This window comes from Dermochelys coriacea, chromosome 7 (assembly GCF_009764565.3).
Source record: "Dermochelys coriacea isolate rDerCor1 chromosome 7, rDerCor1.pri.v4, whole genome shotgun sequence".
Lineage (NCBI taxonomy): Eukaryota > Metazoa > Chordata > Testudines > Dermochelyidae > Dermochelys > Dermochelys coriacea.
In genome coordinates, this window is record NC_050074.1 from 20,648 (window position 1) to 41,020 (window position 20,373).

General features: G+C 39.7%; 1 protein-coding gene across 2 annotated transcripts in view; it reads left to right on the forward strand.

Moving 5' to 3' along the window:
- Window positions 1–1,462: 1,462 nt before the first annotated feature.
- The window catches only part of CCDC51 (coiled-coil domain containing 51), a 36,758-nt gene continuing 17,847 nt past the window's right edge, over window positions 1,463–20,373 (forward strand). The window contains exons 1-3 of one of the 2 annotated variants that reach the window (XM_043518832.1): window positions 1,468–3,452; window positions 6,540–6,704; window positions 13,857–15,311. In XM_043518832.1, the coding sequence (XP_043374767.1) occupies window positions 3,009–3,452; window positions 6,540–6,704; window positions 13,857–14,639 (1,392 nt within the window). In that variant the 5' untranslated portion in view covers window positions 1,468–3,008 and the 3' untranslated portion in view covers window positions 14,640–15,311. Of the gene's footprint in view, window positions 3,453–6,539; window positions 6,705–13,856; window positions 15,312–20,373 lie in introns of those variants that run through there. The other variant, XM_043518833.1, reaches the window with a different exon arrangement.

Consider the following 20,373-nt stretch of genomic DNA (forward strand, 5'->3'; position numbering starts at 1 on the left):
GAAATATATGTTTGCTGATGATGTTTTAAAGAAAGTCACACTAGTGAACGGGTGGAAGTCATTTAAGCGCTTGGATTCGGAGACTGTTGAAGTGATAATCTCACTTTTAACAGCAGTAGCTGCTTCTGCCAGTGTAGAAAGAATATTTTCTTCCTTTGGACTAATTCATTCCAAATTGAGAAATCGTTTAAGATCTGAAAAAGCAAGGAAGCTTGTTTTTCTTTTCCAGATTATGAACAAATGGGAAAATGAAAGTGAAAACAACTGAGTTAGCTGCAGAAGCCAATATTTTAAGTTTCTCATGTTGACCTGGCTGACATAGTTGATTTTAATTTTTGTTTTTGTTTTAAATATTTCATTTAACAATTTTAGATAAAAACAATTTTAACAAAAAAACCCCAATTTTAAAAAACTTGAATGTTTAAATTCAAAAATTCATATGCTTGTTTTGTTAAAATATTATATGCTTGCTGTTGAAGAAAAAATCCAGAATATATAACATTGTTTTAGTTAAATAAAACAATTTAAATGTCTGTGTGGTGATGTTCTCCTCCTTATACAGCATGGCAAGAAAATCCTCCAAATATTAATGATTAACCTGTTGAATTGGAGATAGTTGACCTCCCAATGACTTCATAAATATCTGCTTCAGTTACCTTTGGTAAATGAAATAACCGAACAATCATTCATTTTCTGATATAGCTGTAAAACTAATCTGAAAAGTTTTCAAAATAAATCACTTTAAAAATGTATAGTGTACCTTCTAAAAATGAAACCTACATCTATCTCTGAGTTGTGAAGAATACGTATTAAGGTTATAACAACCAACAAGAATGCACTTTTATGTAGAAATCCATGATTAAATTGAGTCTTCCTGACTAGTGATTTAAATCAAATCCACCCTGAAGCAGACGGACAGCGTCACAGACGTAATCAAGAAGACGATGATGATTATTCTTGCTTTGATAAGCATCAAAAATTTCTAACATGGAATGAATGTGACAATTGTGATGAGAGATTTATAGGGGCTGTTGTAACTGATAACACTATGTAACTGACATAGAAAGTATAGAAATGCAATTAAATATTTTTTTCTGCTGAAAGTAACATGGATCCTGGCCCACAGCCTCCTGAACTATGTACTCTAACTTTGGTGAAAGAACAGCAGATTGCTAGATTACACCCTGTAATATGTATACAGAATTCTGTGTACAGAATTCTTGGCCAATGGTTTGGTTATAGTTAAGGCTATGATTTAGCCACACAGGTCACTGCAGTCATGGACTTTGTAACTTTACGGACCTTCGTGATTTCTTCAGCTTAGGCTGTCAGCAGCTGCAGCCGGAGCTGTGCACCCCTGCCCCGCAGCTTGCGATGGGGGCTACAGCTGGGGCCATGTGCCAGTGCCACACAGCTTGTACACTTATTTTTAGTAAAAGTCACAGAGAGGTCACGGGCTCCATGATTTTTTGTTTATTGCCCTTGAACTGTCCGCGACTTTTACTAAAAATAACCATGACAAAATCGTAGCCTTAGTTATAGTGAACAGGTGATCAACTTTCCACAAGCTGTCAACACTGTAGCAAGGTGTCTTCTAAATTCATTGAACTCACTACCTGCAGTGGTTATGTTGCATCACAATACAGTGGATGGACAGGTGAGCCCTTTCCTCCCCTTAAGCCAGTCTCCCGCAGCCAGCCCTGTGTTTTCACTTAAGCTGGATAACACAGAGCTCAGCCTACTTGAGCAATGAAATTTGTGACCCTCCAATTAGTGTTTGCACTGGTGTGAGGAAAATATATTTGAAAAAAATCTTAACTCTAAGTTAATGTAACGAGATGTGTTTGTGTGGCAGTTATCAGCAGTCCCATGCAAAAAGCTTGTATTAATTTCCATGGGTTTAAAAAAAAAAAAAGCTTAACCAGGAGGCAGTCCTGTAGTGGATAGAAGTGCAGCTGCTGATGAGACTACTTTATCCTTAAGCAGCTCTACATGACTGCTTCTCCGTTGTAGGATAAAATCTGACCAAAAGAAAGTGCAGCTTCTGGTGGAGAAGGTTTTATCTATACGCACCCAGCCTCATCAATTAGCTAACAAGATCCCTAAATCCTATTTAACTACCTGTGTGCACCAGATCTACTTGGGACCCAACTTGCTACTAAGTTTTCTGTAGAGAGTCAATGTTTTTGTAAGATTTCTGTCAACAATGAAAACTAAAATGGCTATGGATAAATTTCAGCCAAAGTCCAATTTAAAAGATTTCCAATTAAAAACTGTAAAGTGAAGCCAAACAAAAATTCAACAGGCATAGAAATTAATACTGAAATTTCACACTGATAGGGCATCTGCTTTTGGAGGGAGTGGGGGAACAGTGTATATACCTTTCTAGCCTATTTCAGAAAGCAACCCCTTCTGTGGAGCCACTACTAACTACTTTGATGATCTTGGTGGTTCATGTCTAGATTTTAGTTTTCCAGATACTCACAGGTGGAGAAATTATGTTGAATACTAAATTTGGCACTCCTGCTTTTACCTCTGTCCCTTGTGTATTTGTCTTTCCCCACTCCAGTATTTAATTTCTCTTGGGGGAAGGTGTCTTTGTTTCCCTCTTCATTGATTTTTTTTTTTGTCTTTCCCTTTTTTCCTCTGCTTCCCCCCACCTCCTCCCAGGATCAGTAGCAGGAATACTGCTAAGCTCAAGTGTGGAAGTGTATAGTAAACAGATCCATAGGTAAATTGCCTCTGTGCTTGAGTGCTATGCTTCTTTGTGGCAGTTTATATTGCTACCAATTCTGCAAAAGTCCACTACTCAAGGTCCTTTGAGTGAATTAGTAATCAGGAGGCATCATGGGAATACTTATGAGTAGCAGGAAGGCAAGAATATATGGCAGAACTGCCATACATAAACATTTTGATGAAAACCATGGAAAGTATCCTCATGCAGCCTAGGTAAGTAATGGTTGTGGAGCCATCATTAGTGTTAATGTCTTAATTTTTAATAAGCACGTATGTCTCTTTTTACAGCCTTATGTACATTAGATTTAAGAAGTATGTATTTATTTCCTTTTCATTTTGTGACTCTTCTTTGCTTCTTTATCCTTGCAGTGGTTTTAATCAGTGATTGGATTCAAGATTTAGATCTCATGAGGTGTAATGCTACCATATCCTCAGTGTGGTATGGCATGCAATATCGCCATTCGTTTATACCGAGGAGCCAAAAAATGAGTTTACATGTAGTGAGGACTTACTGCTCATCAGTACCTAAGAAGCCTGAGACTAAGCCAGCAATGGAAATAGCCATGGTACTTTTTCATCGGATGACGGAAGTAGGGAAAGTTTTGGGAAAAAACTCCCTCAAAAGAATCTCTACAACGGTCAAAAGTTGGTGGGATAGATATGAAGAGTTTGTTGGTCTTAATGAAGTTCGAGACGCTCAAGGAAAAGTGACAGAGGTAATCCTTTGCATTGTTAACATATGGAGACAATGTGGAAGGCTAGTGATGAATTGTCTTGTTAAAACATAAGTTCTAGCTTTGAAATAGAAAGGAAAACTGTGACACTTCTCTGGGGCACCCAGGGTGGGGAGGCTTCTCACCAACACCTGCCTTTAGCACGAGGAAGTCTTGTGTATGCTTGCTGTGGTTCAGTTCCCCAACATCACCAGCCTGTGGTTACACAAACACTGCCTTCCAGGGCTCCGCGGGCCCTGCTGTTTCTTTACAGGTTAATGATAGGTACATTCCAACCGCCGAGACTTCCACGTATCCCTCTGGAGTGCCCAGCCTCTATTCCACTGGATGCTCCCAGAATTAACAGATCCACTACTTCCAGAAGAATAGTACGCACCAAATTACTAGTTTCATCTCAGGATCATCACTCTGCTCAACACACAGGCCTTAAACATGTTTTTAATGAAAACAAGAAGTTTATTTAACACTGAACAGAGATTCAAGTAATAACAAGTAGATGGAAGTATTGGCAATCAAGGTTTACATATAAAATAAAATCATAACACTCATTCTAGAACCTACTAATGCCCACCTGCCTTTTTCAGCTAGATAGGCTGTTATCCCACTCTGCCAGGCTCTCAGTTTGTCCCCTCAATAAAAGATTCAGAGTGTAGCTCTGTACCTATAGGTACTGTTATAATAGTTCAAAAATCCATTGTCTTCACTTGTAAACAGGACTTTTCCTCCTGCTGGTTTATTTCTTCTGTAAATTCCCTCTCAGAATGTAAATAGGCTCCCACTGTGAATCATATAATACTCAATTTCCATGTAATTAGACATATAGATAAATATCTTTTGCCTGAAGAAACCTGTTTTCTCACCTTCTGGTGACCAGACCAAAGACATAGATCTTAAGAGCATAGTTTTCAGTATATACGTGTAACTCCTTACATGTTATCAGCACTTTCACAATTATTATGAAGATGAGTGTGATACAGGCTTTCAGTAAAGACCTCACATGACACTCTTTGATGAACTAGTATGTAAATACCAGATCTAGGGGATCTATGTGAGCTAGGACTCGCGTAGTTAACTCATGCAATTAATTCCAAAAAATTAATTGCAATTAAAAAAGTTAATCACCATTTTAATCGCACTGTTAAACAATAGAATACCAATTGAAATTTATTAAATATTTGTGATGGTTTTCTACATTTTCAAATATATTTATTTCAGTTACAACATACAAATACAAAGTGTACAGTACTTACTTTATATTTATTTTTGATTACAAATATTTGTGCTGTAAAAATGATAAAAGAAATAGTATTTTTCAGTTCACCTCATAAAGAACCGTAGTGCGTTCTCTTTATTGGGAAAGTGCAATTTACAAATGTAGATTTGTTTGTTTGTTTTGTTTTTGAGTGCAGTTATGTAACAAACAATGTAAAACTCTAGAGCCTACAGGTCCATTCAGTCCTACGTCTTGTGCAGCCAATTGCTAATAGAATCAAGTTTGTTTACATTTATGGGAGATAATGCTGCCCAATTCTTATTGACAATGTCACCTGAAAGTGAGAACAGATGTTTGCATGAGGCTCTTGTAATTTGTACCTTGCATTGCAAGTTATTTATGTGCCAAATATGCTAAACATTCGAATGGCCCTTCATGCTTTGGTGACCATTCCAGAGGACATGCTTCCATGCTGATGACTTTTGTTAAAAAAAAATATATATAATAAAATAAAAAAAATAGTGCGTTAATTAAATTTGTGACTGAACTCCTTTGGGGAAAATTATATGTCTCCTTCCTTTGTGTTTTACCCGCATTCTACCATAAATTTCATGTTATAGCAATCTCGGATGATGACCCAGCATGTTGTTCGTCTTGAGAACACTTTCACTACAGATTTGGCAAAACTCAAAGAAGGTACCAATGCGAGATTTCTAAAGCTAGCTACAGCACTCAACCCAAGATTTAAGAATCTGAAGTGCCTTCAAAAATCTGAGAGGGTAGGGGTGTTGTGCATGCTTTCAGAAGTCTTAAAAGAGCAACACTGTGATGCAGAAACTACAGAACCTTAATCACCAAAAGAGAAAAACAACCTTCTGCTGGTGGCATCTGACTCAGATGATGAAAATGAACACGTGTCGGTCTGCACTGCTTTGGATTGTTATCGAGCAGAACCTGTCATCAGCATTGATGCATGTCCTCTGGAATGGTGATTGAAGCATGAAGGAACATATGAATCTTTAGCACATCTGGCATGTAAATATCTTGCAACGCCAGCTACAACAGTGCCATGCAAATGCCTGTTCTCAGTTTTTCAGGTGACGTGAACAAGAGCAGGCAGCATTATCTCCTGCAAATGTAAACAAACTTGTTTGTCTGAGCGATTGGCTGAACAAGAAGTAGGACTGAGTGGACTTGTAGGCTCTAAAGTTTTTTACATTGTTTTATTTTTGAATGCAGTTATTTTTTGGAAAATTTAGCAAATTGCATTTGTAAGTTCAACTTTCATGATAGAGATTGCACTACAGGACTTGTATTAAGTGAATTGAAAAATACTATTTCTTTTGTTTTTACAGTGCAAATATTTATAATAAAAAATAAACAAAAAGTGAGCACTGTACACTTTGTATTCTGTGTTGTATTGAAATCAATATATTGGAAAATGTGGAAAACATCCAAAAATATTTATATAAATAGTATTCTATTAACAGTGCAATTAATTACACAATTAATTTTTTAATCACTTGATAGCCCTACTGTAAACCTTATACATCCCTGTGTCCTCTGCCAGTTGACACCGAGGTCCCTGGATCACAAAGACTGCAGATACGATACTCAGTTCGCCAGTACAAAGGAGATTCCTTCACTGAACTTTGGAAAAGGAGCAGCTGTATATCTTCTTTGCTGGAAATGAACTGAGGAATGAATTAATATTATGAATGTGTTCAGGCCTAGTAGCTTGTCTTCTGGACCTTGTTAACTGAGAAATCTCCCTTCTCCAAATTCACATCCATGAAGTCAGCAATTTAGACCTACTCAGTGATAAATGGGAACCTGTTTACATTCCCTCTTTTCAGGCTGAAAAAGTGTTTATGGTAGCTCGAGGGATTGTACGAGAAGCTCGTGAGAGCATAGAAGCCCAGCAAATCAAACTGAAGGAAGTTCGCGATCGTTTGGATCGAGTATCCCGGGAAGACACCCAGTACTTGGAACTGGCTACCCTGGAACACAGGTTGCTGCAGGTAAGGGATATGCCAAGAGTTGGCGCTTGGGGACAGTGTGTCCCTTATTTTTACCTCTACTGATCATTATTGCAAATAGCCAATCCTATTTCCAAAACTGAAACCTAAATTAATCTCTAGTGCCATTCACTTGGAATGAATTTGGTACACTACACATTAGAGAGATGGCTCATATAGGTTAGGGTTGGACTATGCTAGTAAAGCTGTGGAAGAAAACCCAAGGATTAAGTGAACAAAGAGAATAAATTGTCTGCCTAAGAAGGCAAGGGTAGTTGGGACAGTGTTCCCTGTAAAGCTGGAATTCAGTAAGAAAGTCTAGATTTGAATACAGTTGTAAAGGCAGAATTTAGTTCATGAGCAGCTAATCAGTTTGACAGGACTGGCTCTAGGTGAAACAATATCTGCATGGCCTATGTATCTTCCTCCCCACTTACAATGTTGTCCATTCCCACCTGGGTGTCTGATTGTAGAACTCCTTAACCTTATTAAAGACTCAAAAACAAGTTTCAGATAGCAGCCGTGTTAGTCTGTATCTGCAAAAAGAAAAGGAGTACTTGGGGCACCTTAGAGACTAACAAATTTATTTGACCATAAGCTTTTGTGATCTACAGCTCACTCTAAGGTGCCACAAGTACTCCTTTTCTTTTTTCAAAAACAAGTGGCACTTGAACCAAAATGCCACTAGATGGAGCTGACTTGCAGCTTTCCAAGCAATGATGTGAGGAGGACTTCCACTACTCTTGGCACCAGAGTTCAATAGGACAAGAGAAAGAATTAAGGATTGCACTCTAGCTCATGGGTCAGGTCAGTGTGTTATGAGACCCCTGGACGAACAGGGCCTCATGTGACTGCATACGTGACATAGGGCTAAAGCTGTCACCACTGTCTAGGTCAAGGCTAAGATAGTTTGTTGTTATCCCCATTGTACAAATGGTGAAGTAGAGGCTCTGAGAAAGTGACTCAGAGGGTTTCACAGGAAGTTGATATCAAAACCAGTCTCATGATTTCCAAGTTTGTGTGTCATCCATTAAGACCAAAGTGCCTTCTGAGTAAGTATTTTAACTTCTAAATCCCTATTTTCTGCATGTATGCCATGTGGCATCATACTGGATGCTGCTGTGGTACTGACCCTGTCCTTCTCACTGTACACATTTTCGTCCTCAGTGAATGCATTCACACACACACACACACACACACACAGTCTTAATGGTCTTACAGTTAATCATCTTTTATGTTGTGAGATTGTTTACTACTTACCTCCTTAATCAACAAATTAGTGCTAGTAAATTGAATGCTAAATTCAAATTTAGCAAGAGGACTGGGGTAGGATAGACAGTTAAGGCAAGATCTGTGAAGTAGCTAAATTCTATGCTGCACTCAGCCTAGACTGAATACAGCAAAGAAGAGACGCTGTCAAGGAGCTGATTATGGCTTCCTGATTCTTGCCGTGTCCCTTGTGCAAGTTAGAGCAGTTTACATGCCACTCTAATTTCTGCTAGCTGTCAGTGGTCCCTAAGTGACCCTCTCCAGCTGGAGCATATAGTGTACATTAGCCACATCCTCTGCATGCCTGCAACAGAACCCCCGCATAACGGGCTACAGGGAATGGTGATTATGAGCTAGCTGTGTCATATTTTTCTCTTCCGGGGACTCCCCCATACTGTGGGTATTCTCAGCAGGGAAATTAGAGGAAGATTCCATCCTTTTTGCACACAGCAGGGCTGATAATCTGGCTCATTGTTTGTAAAGTACTATATAACTGCAAAGTAATAAAACTGGTCTGAAACTTTCACCTTTTGAGTTAGAATACTCTGTTTTGTTTTCTCCTGAAGGTGATGTTTGTTAGTTTGTTTTTGATTTGTTCTGTTTGATGTTTTCGGTTTTTTTATTTAAAGGGGAAAATTCCTTTTGGATTACAATAAAAGTTCTTGTGTGTTTTTTTTTGGGGGGGGGGGGGAGGTGAGTTGAGAAGGCAGGGTCCGATATAGCAGCCAGGTAGAGCCCAGTTGTGCAGACAACTTCCTGTGCCTCTCTTTAGTCAGGGCTTCCTATTTAAACCCAATCAAAGGTTCTGGGGTTCCTCCAATCAGGACCCAGATGTAGCTTCAGGTTTCATCATCTCTTTGGTCAATCAGTTAGTAGTGAGCTGCTGGGTGGGAGCAGGGAGCTGACAGTCAACTGGGAACCCAGCAGACCCAGGTACAAGACCCAGGGGGTCATGACAGTATTCTCTCCCCTAGGGGTATCCTGGTGGGGTGCTGAACCGGGTTTCTCTGTGGTTTTTGTGGAACACCTTGAGTAGAGGCATGAATGTTTTCTGCCAGTTCCCATGTATGCACCTTTGGGCCATACCCTTCCCAGTTGAATAGGTACCAGAATTTGTCCCACTTAAACTTGGAATCCAGGACCTCCTCAGTGATATACTTTCATGGCCTTGTGTGCATACCAGTGGAGGAGATGGTTGCTCCCACTGAGGGAAGGGGTTTTCTGTGTATATTTTAGCACTGAAACATGGAAAAGCAGATGGATCCTGAGGGTTGAGACAGGTGGAGCTCAAAAGTGACTGGGTTGATCTGTCATCAGATTCGATAGGGACCCAGGAACTAGTTTGCAGGAAAGTCTGTCTGTACAAAGATGTTTTGTTGAGAACTATACCTGATCCCCTACTGAATAAGGGAGTCTTGGTTGACTGTGCTGGTCTGCATGCCTTTTATAATCCAGTTGTGCTTTTTCAACATGGCCCTTCAGTCTCTCCTGAGTCTGATGGATCTGTTGAATCCAATCTGATGCTCCTGGATAGGAGGAGGATACAGATAATTTTGTGTGGAACTTGTAGTTTGCGAAGAAAGGGCTCTGACCTGTGGAAGCATGTTCTGCGTATAGTAATAGTGAGGACCAATCATCCCAATGGTAGTTGGTGTAGCATCATGATACTGTTCCAAGATTTCGTTTACTTTCTCTGTTACAAACATAAGGAATTTTTTTGTATTTCATTTTCAGATCACATTATTGTAGTACCCAGAGACCGCAGTTAGGATCAGGGCTTCTCTGTGCTAGATGTTGTACAAATACAAAGGCTGATGTGGAGCTCACAGCCTAGGAAGACAAGTGATATATAGGCTGGGGAAGAAGGAGATAATCAAATATTCCAAATGTGTATATGCATTTAAAATGTTATAACTTTTTTATTGCATAAACTTTTTTATAGCATAAATGTAGACCTTTAGCCTAGTCATTAAATGTTGGGTGACTTGTAGGCCATACAGCAGAAATGGGTCTTGAAAAGTAATATGAAGGAGAGGGTAGTAGTCTTTTAGGGGTGTGTTTAGGGAGGACTTTCCATTCACTTCAATTTTAGTGACATATGCTGAAGGTCTCATGCTGCCTGTACTAAAACATCCTTGGAATTTCAAAACATTATAGATGACAATTTCCTAACTCCACAAGTATTGCTGCCAACATGCGAACACTATATTAGACCTTATCCTAATAGATAAAGAGGAACTTATCACAGAATTAGAAGTTAATTGTAGTTTAGGTACAAGTGATCCTGATCACATTTATAATGTGCAAGCAGAATAAATTCCAGACCAGTTGGTGCTTTAATAGGACCAATTTCACAAAGCTGAAAACGGTTATGAGCTAAATCAACTGGGAGGAAGAATTTAATCAGAAAAATCTGAATGATAATTGGACATCAGCTAAGAACACCTTACTAGATGCCCAAAAAGCCTCAATCCCACAACTGAGGAAGAAAACTGTGCTGGTTAAAAAACCAACCTGGTTTAGAGGGGACGTGAAGGGAGCGGTGTGTCTGTCTATCTGTCTCAAGAGAGATGTATGTATGAAAATTGATAAGAGAAGCCAAGGGACACAAAGAGAAATCTATGGCCAGCAGAGTTAAGGACAATAAAGAGGAGTTTGTTAAATTATATTCGGAACAAAAGGAATCCTGACAATGATAGTGTTCTATTAATAGATGAAAATGGTAGAGTTATCAATCATAATGCAGAAAAGGCAGAAGTGTTCAATAAATATTCCTTTTCTGTATTTGGGTAAAAGCAGATGATGCAATCTTGTCATCTGGTGATAACAGTCCTTCCATTCCACTAGTATTTATGGAGGATGTAAAACAGAAGCTACTAAAGTTAGATATTTTTAAATCAGCAGGTCCAGATAATTTGCATCCAAAAGTTTTAGAAGAGCTGGCTGAGGAGCTCGCTGGTCCATTAATGCTGATTTTCAATAAATCTTGGTACACTGGGGAAGTTTCAGATGACTGGAAGAAAGCTAATGTTGTGACAATTTTTAAAAAGGGTAAATAGGATGACCTGGGTAATTATAGGCCTGTCACATGATGTCAATCCTAGGCAAGTTTCAGAGTAGCAGCCGTGTTAGTCTGTATTCGCAAAAAAGAAAAGGAGTACTTGTGGCACCTTAGAGACTAACAAATTTATTTGAGCATAAGCTTTCATGAGCTACAGCTCACTTCATCGGATGAAAATTTGTTAGTCTCTGAGGTGCCACAAGTACTCCTTTTCTTTTTTGCGAATACTAGGCAAGATAATGAAGCATCTGATATAGGACTCAGTTAATAAAGAACCTAAAGGAGGATAATTTAATAAATGAAAATCAACATGGATTTATGGAAAATAGATCTTGTCAAGCTATCTTCATATTTGTTTTAGATTATGAAATTACAAGTAATAGTGTTGATATAATATACTTTGACTTCTCTAAGGCATTTGACTTTTTGAATAAAGACTGGAATGATATAAAATTAACATGGCACACATTAAGTGGATTACAAACTGGTGAACTGATAGATCTGAAAATGTAACTGTAAACAGGGAATCATCACTGAGCGAGTCTGTTTCTAGTGCGGTTCTTGGCCCTATGCTATTTAACATCTTTATCAATAACTTGGAAGAAAACATAAAATCATTGCTGATAAAGTTTGCAGATGACATAAAAATTGGGGGAGTGGCAGATAATGAAGAGGACAGGACTGATTGAGAATGATCTGGATCACTTGGCAAAATGGGCACAAGCAAACATTATGCATTTTAATGACTAAATGTAAATATATACCTCTAGAAACAAAGAATGTAGGCCATACTTACAGGATGGAGGTCTCTACCCTGGTAAGCTGTGACTCTGAAAAAGATTTGAGGTTCATGTTGGCTAATAAGCTGAACATGAGCTCCCAATGCAAAGCTGTGGCCAAAAGAGCTAATGTGATCCTGGGAAGCATAACAGGGGAATCTCAAGCAGGAATAGAGAGGTTATTTTACATCTGTATGTGGCTTTGGTGTGACCACTGCTGGAATACTGTGTCCAGTTCTGATGCCCACAATTCAAGAAGGATGTTGGTAAATTGGATAGGGTTCAGAGAATAGTCATGAGAGAGATTAAAGGATTAGAAAACATGTCTTATAGTGATAGACTCAAGGATCTTAATCTATTTATTTTAGCAAAGAAAAGGTTAAGGGGTGACTTGATTGTCTATAAGAACCTACATAGGGAACAAATATTTAATAATGGGCTCTTCAGTATAGCAGAGAAAGCTATAACATGATCCAGTGGCTGGAAATTGAAGCTAGACAAATTCAGATTAGAAATAAGGAATACATTTTTAATGGTGAGAGTAATTAACTAATGGAACAATTTACCAAGGATCGTAATGGGTTCCCCATCATGGACAATTTTTAAAACAAGATTGGATGTATTTCTAAAAGATCTGCTGTACGAATTATTTTGTTGAAGTTCTCTGGCCTGTGCTATACAGAGTATCAGACTAGATTATCATAATGGTCCCTTCTGGGATTAAAATTTATGAATCTATGTGTAAGAAATAGTGTAGAAAAAAGTTTGCAGATTCTTGTTTGAGAAGCATTGGTGGTTGAATCTAGGATTGTATGTGGGCTACAGGGTAAAGCAGTAAGAGAACAGCAGTGGATAAGTATTGAGGGACAGAGCTGTGAAGGGCTTGCTGGTGAGGAGAAAACATTGGAACTTGATATAATGGAAGAGGGGAAGCCAGTGGAGTGATTCAAAGTGAGATTAAGTGATTGTAGTCAGTGAAGATCAAGGAAGATGATCAATTAGCTGTGTTTTGTTTGGGTCAGGCAATGTAGATGGGTCAGTTTGAGTCAGACAATGTATCATGGAAGGCCAGAGAGGAGGCAATTTTGGTAATCCAGATTTGGGAGATGAGGGCCTGGACAAGTTTTAGTAATGTAGAAAAGAAAATGGACTCTCAAAAAATGTTCTGGTCAAGATACAGACCAAGCCTGGGTGTTTTGGGTGAGAGATGAAGAACTGGAAGAGGACTCTCCAGTTATGGTACTACACCGGACCCTCGCTAGAACGTGCCTCTATATAGCATGAATTCGCATATAATGCGGTCACAGCCATGGATCCCAAATTTAATTACTTTAATTGCAATTCATTTTAACATGGTCCCCGCTATAATGCGGTCCCCGCGTTAACGCGGTACTGCGCATTGATCCCAAATCCCGCGCACAGGGTCCACTGTATTTGACAGGAAAAGATGATGGTGTCAGTGTTGACAGAACGAAGGTAAGTAGAGAGAATTTTGGAGGAAAATGCAGTGCGGGTTTGGCTGCATTATTTTCAGATTGCTTGTGAGACATCCAGGAGGAGTCATCAGAGGAACAGACTGAGAAGCAGGACTGAATGGAGGCAGACATCAAGAGTGGAAAGGTAGATTTGTGAGTCATTGGTGTAAAGATGGTAATTTAAAGCAATGGGAGCACGTAAGATGACTCACAGGTAGATTGTAAAGGGAGAAGAGGAAGATACCAAGGACAGACCTATATATGACAAATCTCTGCACAGCAAAGCTTAAAGTGTAATTCTTGAACATCATTTTTAGTCTTTTTAATTAATTTTCACTAGAAATTACATCTCAGATTGTTATAACTAGATTTGACTAAGGAAATCTGACATTTCTGAGATAGAAATGATTCCAAGACACAGCTGAGGTATATTAAATTCCATTGTAGTTCTGTGCATAGAGGAAAAGGTATGTATACACCAAAGCAAGTATTTAATTTGTAGATGTAGACTTCAATGTGATTTTATAATTACACATCACATCTTATTCAATATGTTGTGTTTTTTTTGCAGGAAGAGAAGAGATACCGAACTGCCTATTTAAGTGCAGAGGAATCTGAGCGGGAAAAATTCTCTCTCTTCTCTGCAGCTGTGAGGGAAAGCCATGAAAAAGAGAGAACAAGAGCAGAAAAAACAAAGAACTGGTCCATTATTGGTTCTGTACTGGGAGCTATTATCGGTGTCCTTGGTTCCACCTATATTAACCGAGTAAGGCTGCAAGAATTAAAAGCCTTAGTTCTTGAAGCACAGAAGGGACCGATAAGCTTACAGGAGGCTATCAAAGAACAAGCATCAAGCCACTACATACAACAGAAGGATCTCAGTGACCTCATTGTGACCCTGAGGAACATGTTGGAAGCTGGGGCTGGGACATCACAGGAAATGAAAGAAGATGTTTCCTTAGCTAAAGAAGGCACAACTGCATCATTAAAAACAGACCCTCTTTTAGTTTCTTTGAAAGAACATCTAAACTACTCTAAACAAGTCAGTTCCTGCATGGGGAGATTACAACAGCAGTTTAGCACCCTGGAAAAAAGTTTAGGACAAATGACTGCTGAGGTACAAAATGTTAAACATGCAGTTCATTCTAGACCTGTGGAAAGAATGGTGCTTGGCTCTTCAGCTGAGGTAAAGGGTCAGGCCTTAGCCATGCAGGATGTGATTCTAGAATTGTGTGATGCAGAGCGGCGACTGGAAACACAAATCAAAAGAAATTCAATCTTTAGCACTGCACTAACCTGCACTGTGTTTGCTGTTACTCTTCCTATGCTATACCTTTTATTGAAAGGAAATTAGTCTCCAATAGAGAGAAACATAATTTCCTAGGTTAATAAAATTACATTTGTACTCTAAACACTGGGAGTTAGTGCTAGTTAAAAATCTGTATTAACAGTTTCTAATCTTGCTTTCTCCATAATTCATAGAAATGGAAAACACATTTGAACATTTAGTCCTTCCCCCGGGCAGGCTTACTTTTTGCATTATTTTTTTCTCTCTCTAGTGCTTTGTACAGTCGCGTTTAAATGTCTCAAGCAATGGGAGTTCCACAACTTCATTTTGGTAGATTCTTCTGCCATCATCTTTTCTAGTTTATTCTGCAATCCTGTAGAGTTTATTCTAAGAGACTGTTTCTCATGTTCAGATGAATTTTTTTTTTAACTTTTCATTATTTGTGTTTATACCCTTTGGCTTCCATATATAATTCCCTCCCATTCAATCTTATTACTTATCTTACTGATTTTTCAATTTGTCCATACCCAAAACTCTGCTGGGAAATTTACCAAACAAATAAAAATGTCTACCATGAAGATTTTTATCTAAATTTTAAATATGGTAGAGTGAGTGGAAGTGACAAACAATAGGGATGGGATGTCCAAGGAAGGATGAAGGTTACAGGAATATGATCCTGTGATTATCCATTCAAGGTGTGTGTACAGCTTGAGGGTGCAATTAAAATATTTTTGGTAACTTATTGACTCACTTCTATTACTAATTATTTATATAATGTCTCAAAAGCATGCTTGATGCTTTAGCAGCCTAATTATAGACTGTTCCCAGTCTCAAAGAGTTTACAACCTAAATAGATGACAGATAACCAAATGATGAAAGGACAGGTACAGATATATAAACGTGATTGAGATGATTGGCACATGACTGTTGCATCCCCTTTTGCTGATTCAAATCTGGAGCACCCAGGGAAAAAAATTAGCGGGTGCTTAGCACTCACCGGCTATAGAGCTGCAGCCCCAGCCAGGGATCAGTAGTTCCTGAGCAGCCTGGTCCCCACCGATCAGCTAATAGATGGCTGTGTTAATCACCTATGAACTGTTCAACTTTTGTAGCCCCTGGGCTTGGTGTAGCAGAGGCTGACCCAGCCCTGCTTGAGCCCTGGGTGGGGGGTGCAGCCCCGCCTCCAGCAGCCTCAGGAAGCTGCTCCAGCCAGGGTAAGTGTTGGGCGAGGGGAGGAGCGCAGGGCTCCCTCTGCTCTGCAGAAGCCCACCTGATCAGCAGCAGTGAGACCCTGCTCACCTTGGTCGCCCCGCCTCCTACCTCGATCTCCTGGGCAAGGGCTCCAACTGCAGGCAGGACTAGATGAGTCCTGTTTCAGGCAGGGGGAGCCTGGCTGGAGGGGGGCGGTAACACTGCAGTGTCAGGAGAGGGGGAGGGGAGTCCACCATGGGCACAGTTGGGTGGTGGAGGGACATGCAGAGACACTGCCACTCCCTGCATTTCTGCCACTGCCAAGCTGCTCTGCGTAGGTGGGGAAGTGTCTGTCCTCAGGGTGCCATTTAGGGGAGGAGGGGGGAGATGACTGTCCTGGCCCCCCACAATAGTAAAAATCTGGGAGCAAATTTGTCTCTCTCATCCCTCCCTTGCACCCATGCATCCTTTATCCAAAATACTCATTTGGCACTGAAGTTAAATAGGTGTTAACAAAATCAGACAAAACAGAGTTTTTCAAAATGTGATTTAAAATCCCTTCCCCTTTCCTTTGCTGAATTTTTTGTCTCTTGAGTGTTGTGAATGATGTTATTATTTCACTAGTTCTCCTGTTATCATAGGCTTTGTCTGGACTGACATTTGTCCTCTTTTAATCACAGGTTTCAGAGTAGCAGCCGTGTTAGTCTGTATTCTCAAAAAGAAAAGGAGTACTTGTGGCACCTTAGAGACTAACAAATTTATTAGAGCATAAGCTTTCGTGAGCTAATGCATCCGATGAAGTGAGCTGTAGCTCACGAAAGCTTATGCTCTAATAAATTTGTTAGTCTCTAAGGTGCCACAAGTACTCCTTTTCTATTTGTCCTCTTGTAATTGATTGCCAGTTCCTTGTTAAGTGACTGTAAATGCTAATCTAGACCTTGCAAAGTATCAGGACATGGTGGCTCAGCCTCAGGCAAACCACAAAACTTTGTACCCCAGAACAAACATTTGTTGATAACTGAAGTTCTCCACACAATTAGCATTTACAATCTATTTGCTCAAATTATAACAGGACCATCAACTCTAGTCTAGACAAAGACAAAGCATGAATCCCCCAGGCTAGGCAGGACCTGGAATTTTAATATAAAAGGAGGCAATATAAATGTCTCTTCCCTCTCCAAAACAACACATCAGAAGAAAATCAAACAAAGGCACAATCTCAGTTATTGCCCCTTTACAGATAATCTTTAAAAATGAAAGAAAAAGAGTACTTGTGTCACCTTAGAGACTAACAAATTTATTTGAGCATAAGCTTTCATGAGCTACAGCTCACTTCATCAGCTATAGCTTCTGAAAGCTTATGCTCGAATAAATTTGTTAGTCTTTAAGGTGCCACAAGTACTTTTCTTTTTGCGGATACAGACTAACACAGCTGCTATTCTGAAACCTTTAAAAATGAAATTATCCTTTATATTCCTAATTCACCAAAATCAGGGTAACTGCTGACTTTGTGGGGCTGAAAGACTGATCTGGGTGTGAAAATTTGTCCCTTTCCACCATTGCAAGTACATGTAGAAAGAGTGCTGGGAGCACAAGAGCATAAGTTAGGGTAAGAGAAAGCTGATTAGGTGAAAGAGGCCCTCAAATAAATCTTGTCTTGAAAATAGCCACAGTGTTGGTTTAGTAGTCAAGATTTTTGAGGTTGTTTAAGTGAGATACAGTCCTACTAAAAGAAAAGGAGTACTTGTGGCACCTTAGAGACTAACAAATTTATTAGAGCATAAGCTTTCGTGAGCTACAGCTCACTTCATCGGATGCATTACTCACGAAAGCTTATGCTCTAATAAATTTGTTAGTCTCTAAGGTGCCACAAGTACTCCTTTTCTTTTTGCGAATACAGACTAACACGGCTGCTACTATGAAACCAGTCCTACTAAAATAATCATGTGACATCCAAATTTTACACTTATAACTTTTTTTTTTTTTAACAAATACTTGGGGCTCAAACTATGGCTCTGATCCTGATATTACTCTCTCAGGATCAATCGTGGATAATTTCCACCACCCACTTCCGTTTTGGGGAAGCAATATTTTAAAAAGCTATTCAGGGACTAGGATAGAATTTATGGTGCAAATGTAGGTCATTTGATTAAGAGGTTCCCAATATATGTCCTCCCCCTGCATTATGAGCATCTTTTAATTTTCAGAGTACTCTAAAATCCACATGCATAATGAGATTATCTAGGATATTGGTATACCACAACAGGGGCAATGGTGCAAGTTTGGAATAACTTGGTTGACATTCCACAGATACTGTCTGCCCCCCCCCCCCCCCGAATAAGAAGAAGATTTTAATATCCCAAGTATCGCGGTAGCTGTGTTAGTCTGTATCCACAAACACAACAAGGAAGTCAGGTGGCACCTTTAAAGAGTAACAGATTTATTTGAGCATAAGCTTTTGTGGGTAAAAACCTCACTTCTTCAGATGCATTTAATATCCCAGTTGCTCTAAAACTTACATGCATAGTGAGATTACCTTGAACAATGGTATTCCACAACTGAAACCGAAGTAGAGGGGAGCTCCCATTGAGATGAGTGGGTCATTTCACCCCACCCAGAGCTATTGTATTAGACTATTCATCTCTTTTGAGCATCCTAATTCATCTGAGCACACCCGACTAAGGTGAATGGGTCATTCCACACATCAACAGTACGGCTGTATTGCAGAGCCCCTTCCTTTGCACTAGCTCCCTGAAGTGGATACGAAGTCTGGGTTCCCTGCTATTCATCTTGCTGCCTCCAACTGGTAGATGTGCTCCTCACAGCCCATCAATTACCATCTTCCTTTCTTCCTATAGCTCTTCCAGCCCTACAGGGGGCATGGTGGGGCCAGAAGGAGGGCAGAGCTGGTCTGTAAAGTGACAGATCATTTCCCTCCCACAGATGCCCTCCAATCATGCCCCTTCACTAACACCTCTTTCTCAAGAAACAAGGGAAATTAATTGCCCAAAAACATGGTTAATGCAGGTCTTGTTTACACTACAGCACTACAGTATAGTTGTGCCGGCTAGATTCACCCCTGCTTAGTACCCTCTTCAATTCAAGAAGTGTATTTCAGATTCCTGCTGTGACTGCCAATCTGACATGTCTTCTCTGGCTTGTCAGATTGGGTTTATATCTGCTGGTGAACCACAGTGCCACTTATCAGACTGCTTCCCAGGCTGATGATCCACCTGTGTTTCATTAATTTTATATCAGTGTAACTCCACTGATTTCATTGGGGTTGCTTCTGCATTACACTGCTACAAGGGAAGAGAAAATCGGGCATAGGCACCAACTCTGTGGGTGCTCCAGCGCTCAAGCACCCGTGGAAAAAAATAGTGGGAGTGGTCAACACCCACCAGTCACAGCTGTTCAGCAGGGTGGCTATTCAGCAGCTGTCATAGGGCCTCAGGGAAGAGCATGGAGTGGGGGCAGGAAGAGGCAGAGTGGGTGGAGCACCCACCAGGAAAAATAAGCTTGGCATAACTAATGTCACTCGAGGAGGTGGTGTTACTATGCTGAGCGAAAAATCTCCTCTTGGCATAAGTGATGTCTACATTGGGGGCTGTGCCAGTATATAGCTATAATTGCAAAGCATTTGTTGTGTAGTTAGGGCCTAGATTTAGCCCTTAGCTATAGTCAGTTCATGTCTATTAACTAACTCTCTAGCCAGTTACCACCTTTTCTTTTCCTCCTCATAGTTGCTCTTCTCTGAACACTTTCCGGTTTTTCTCAATTTTTTTTAAATATTGGCATGACCAGAACTGAAAAGAGTATTCTAGAAAGAATACACAACACAGCTCTGCGCAGAAGAGAGACTATGTCTGCCTTGCTCCATGATGTGATATCTTTGTGTATGCATCACAAAATGACAAACTCCTGTTTAATTTGCTGTCCATGGCTCTTTCAGCCTTCCTATATTCTAGGTTTCTCCTGCCCAGTTAGTTTTTGTTTGATTACTTTTTGCAAGATGCATTAGTTTGCATTTCTCTGATTTTATTACCTTCCCCTATTTCTGTTCTCTTTGGGTCCCTTTGTATTATTTCTCTGTCTTCACTGGTATTTGCTACACCGCCAAATTTAGTATAAGTGACTTTAATTAATATGTCCTTACCAAACACTATAGTAGACATTAAAGATGACCATTTTCTATACCATTTCCTAATGTATCCACTAGACATTCCCCACTTGTCCAGAATCTCTCATCTTCTGCCAGTTGTTTAGAGGAAGGTGGAAAAAAAAAATAACTTTTTTTTTTTTAAAAAGTTCATGATAAGGTCCCATGTGAAAGATTAAGAAAAATAAGCACAAGGTAAGATGCAAATAGATGAAAACTGGTTATGCGATATTCAGATTTTACACCATAAGATTGTAAAATATTTAGACCGTAAGCTCTTTGGGGCAAGGGCTGTCACTTAGGTTTTTGTACAACATGCGGCACAATGGGGCCCCAACCTTCATTTGGGGCATTCAGACACTACTGTAATATAAATAATAAACGGTAATAATAGGAAACATTTTGATGGTTGGCTGCATATCAGTGAAAAGAGGTGAAGAGTGAGAGCCT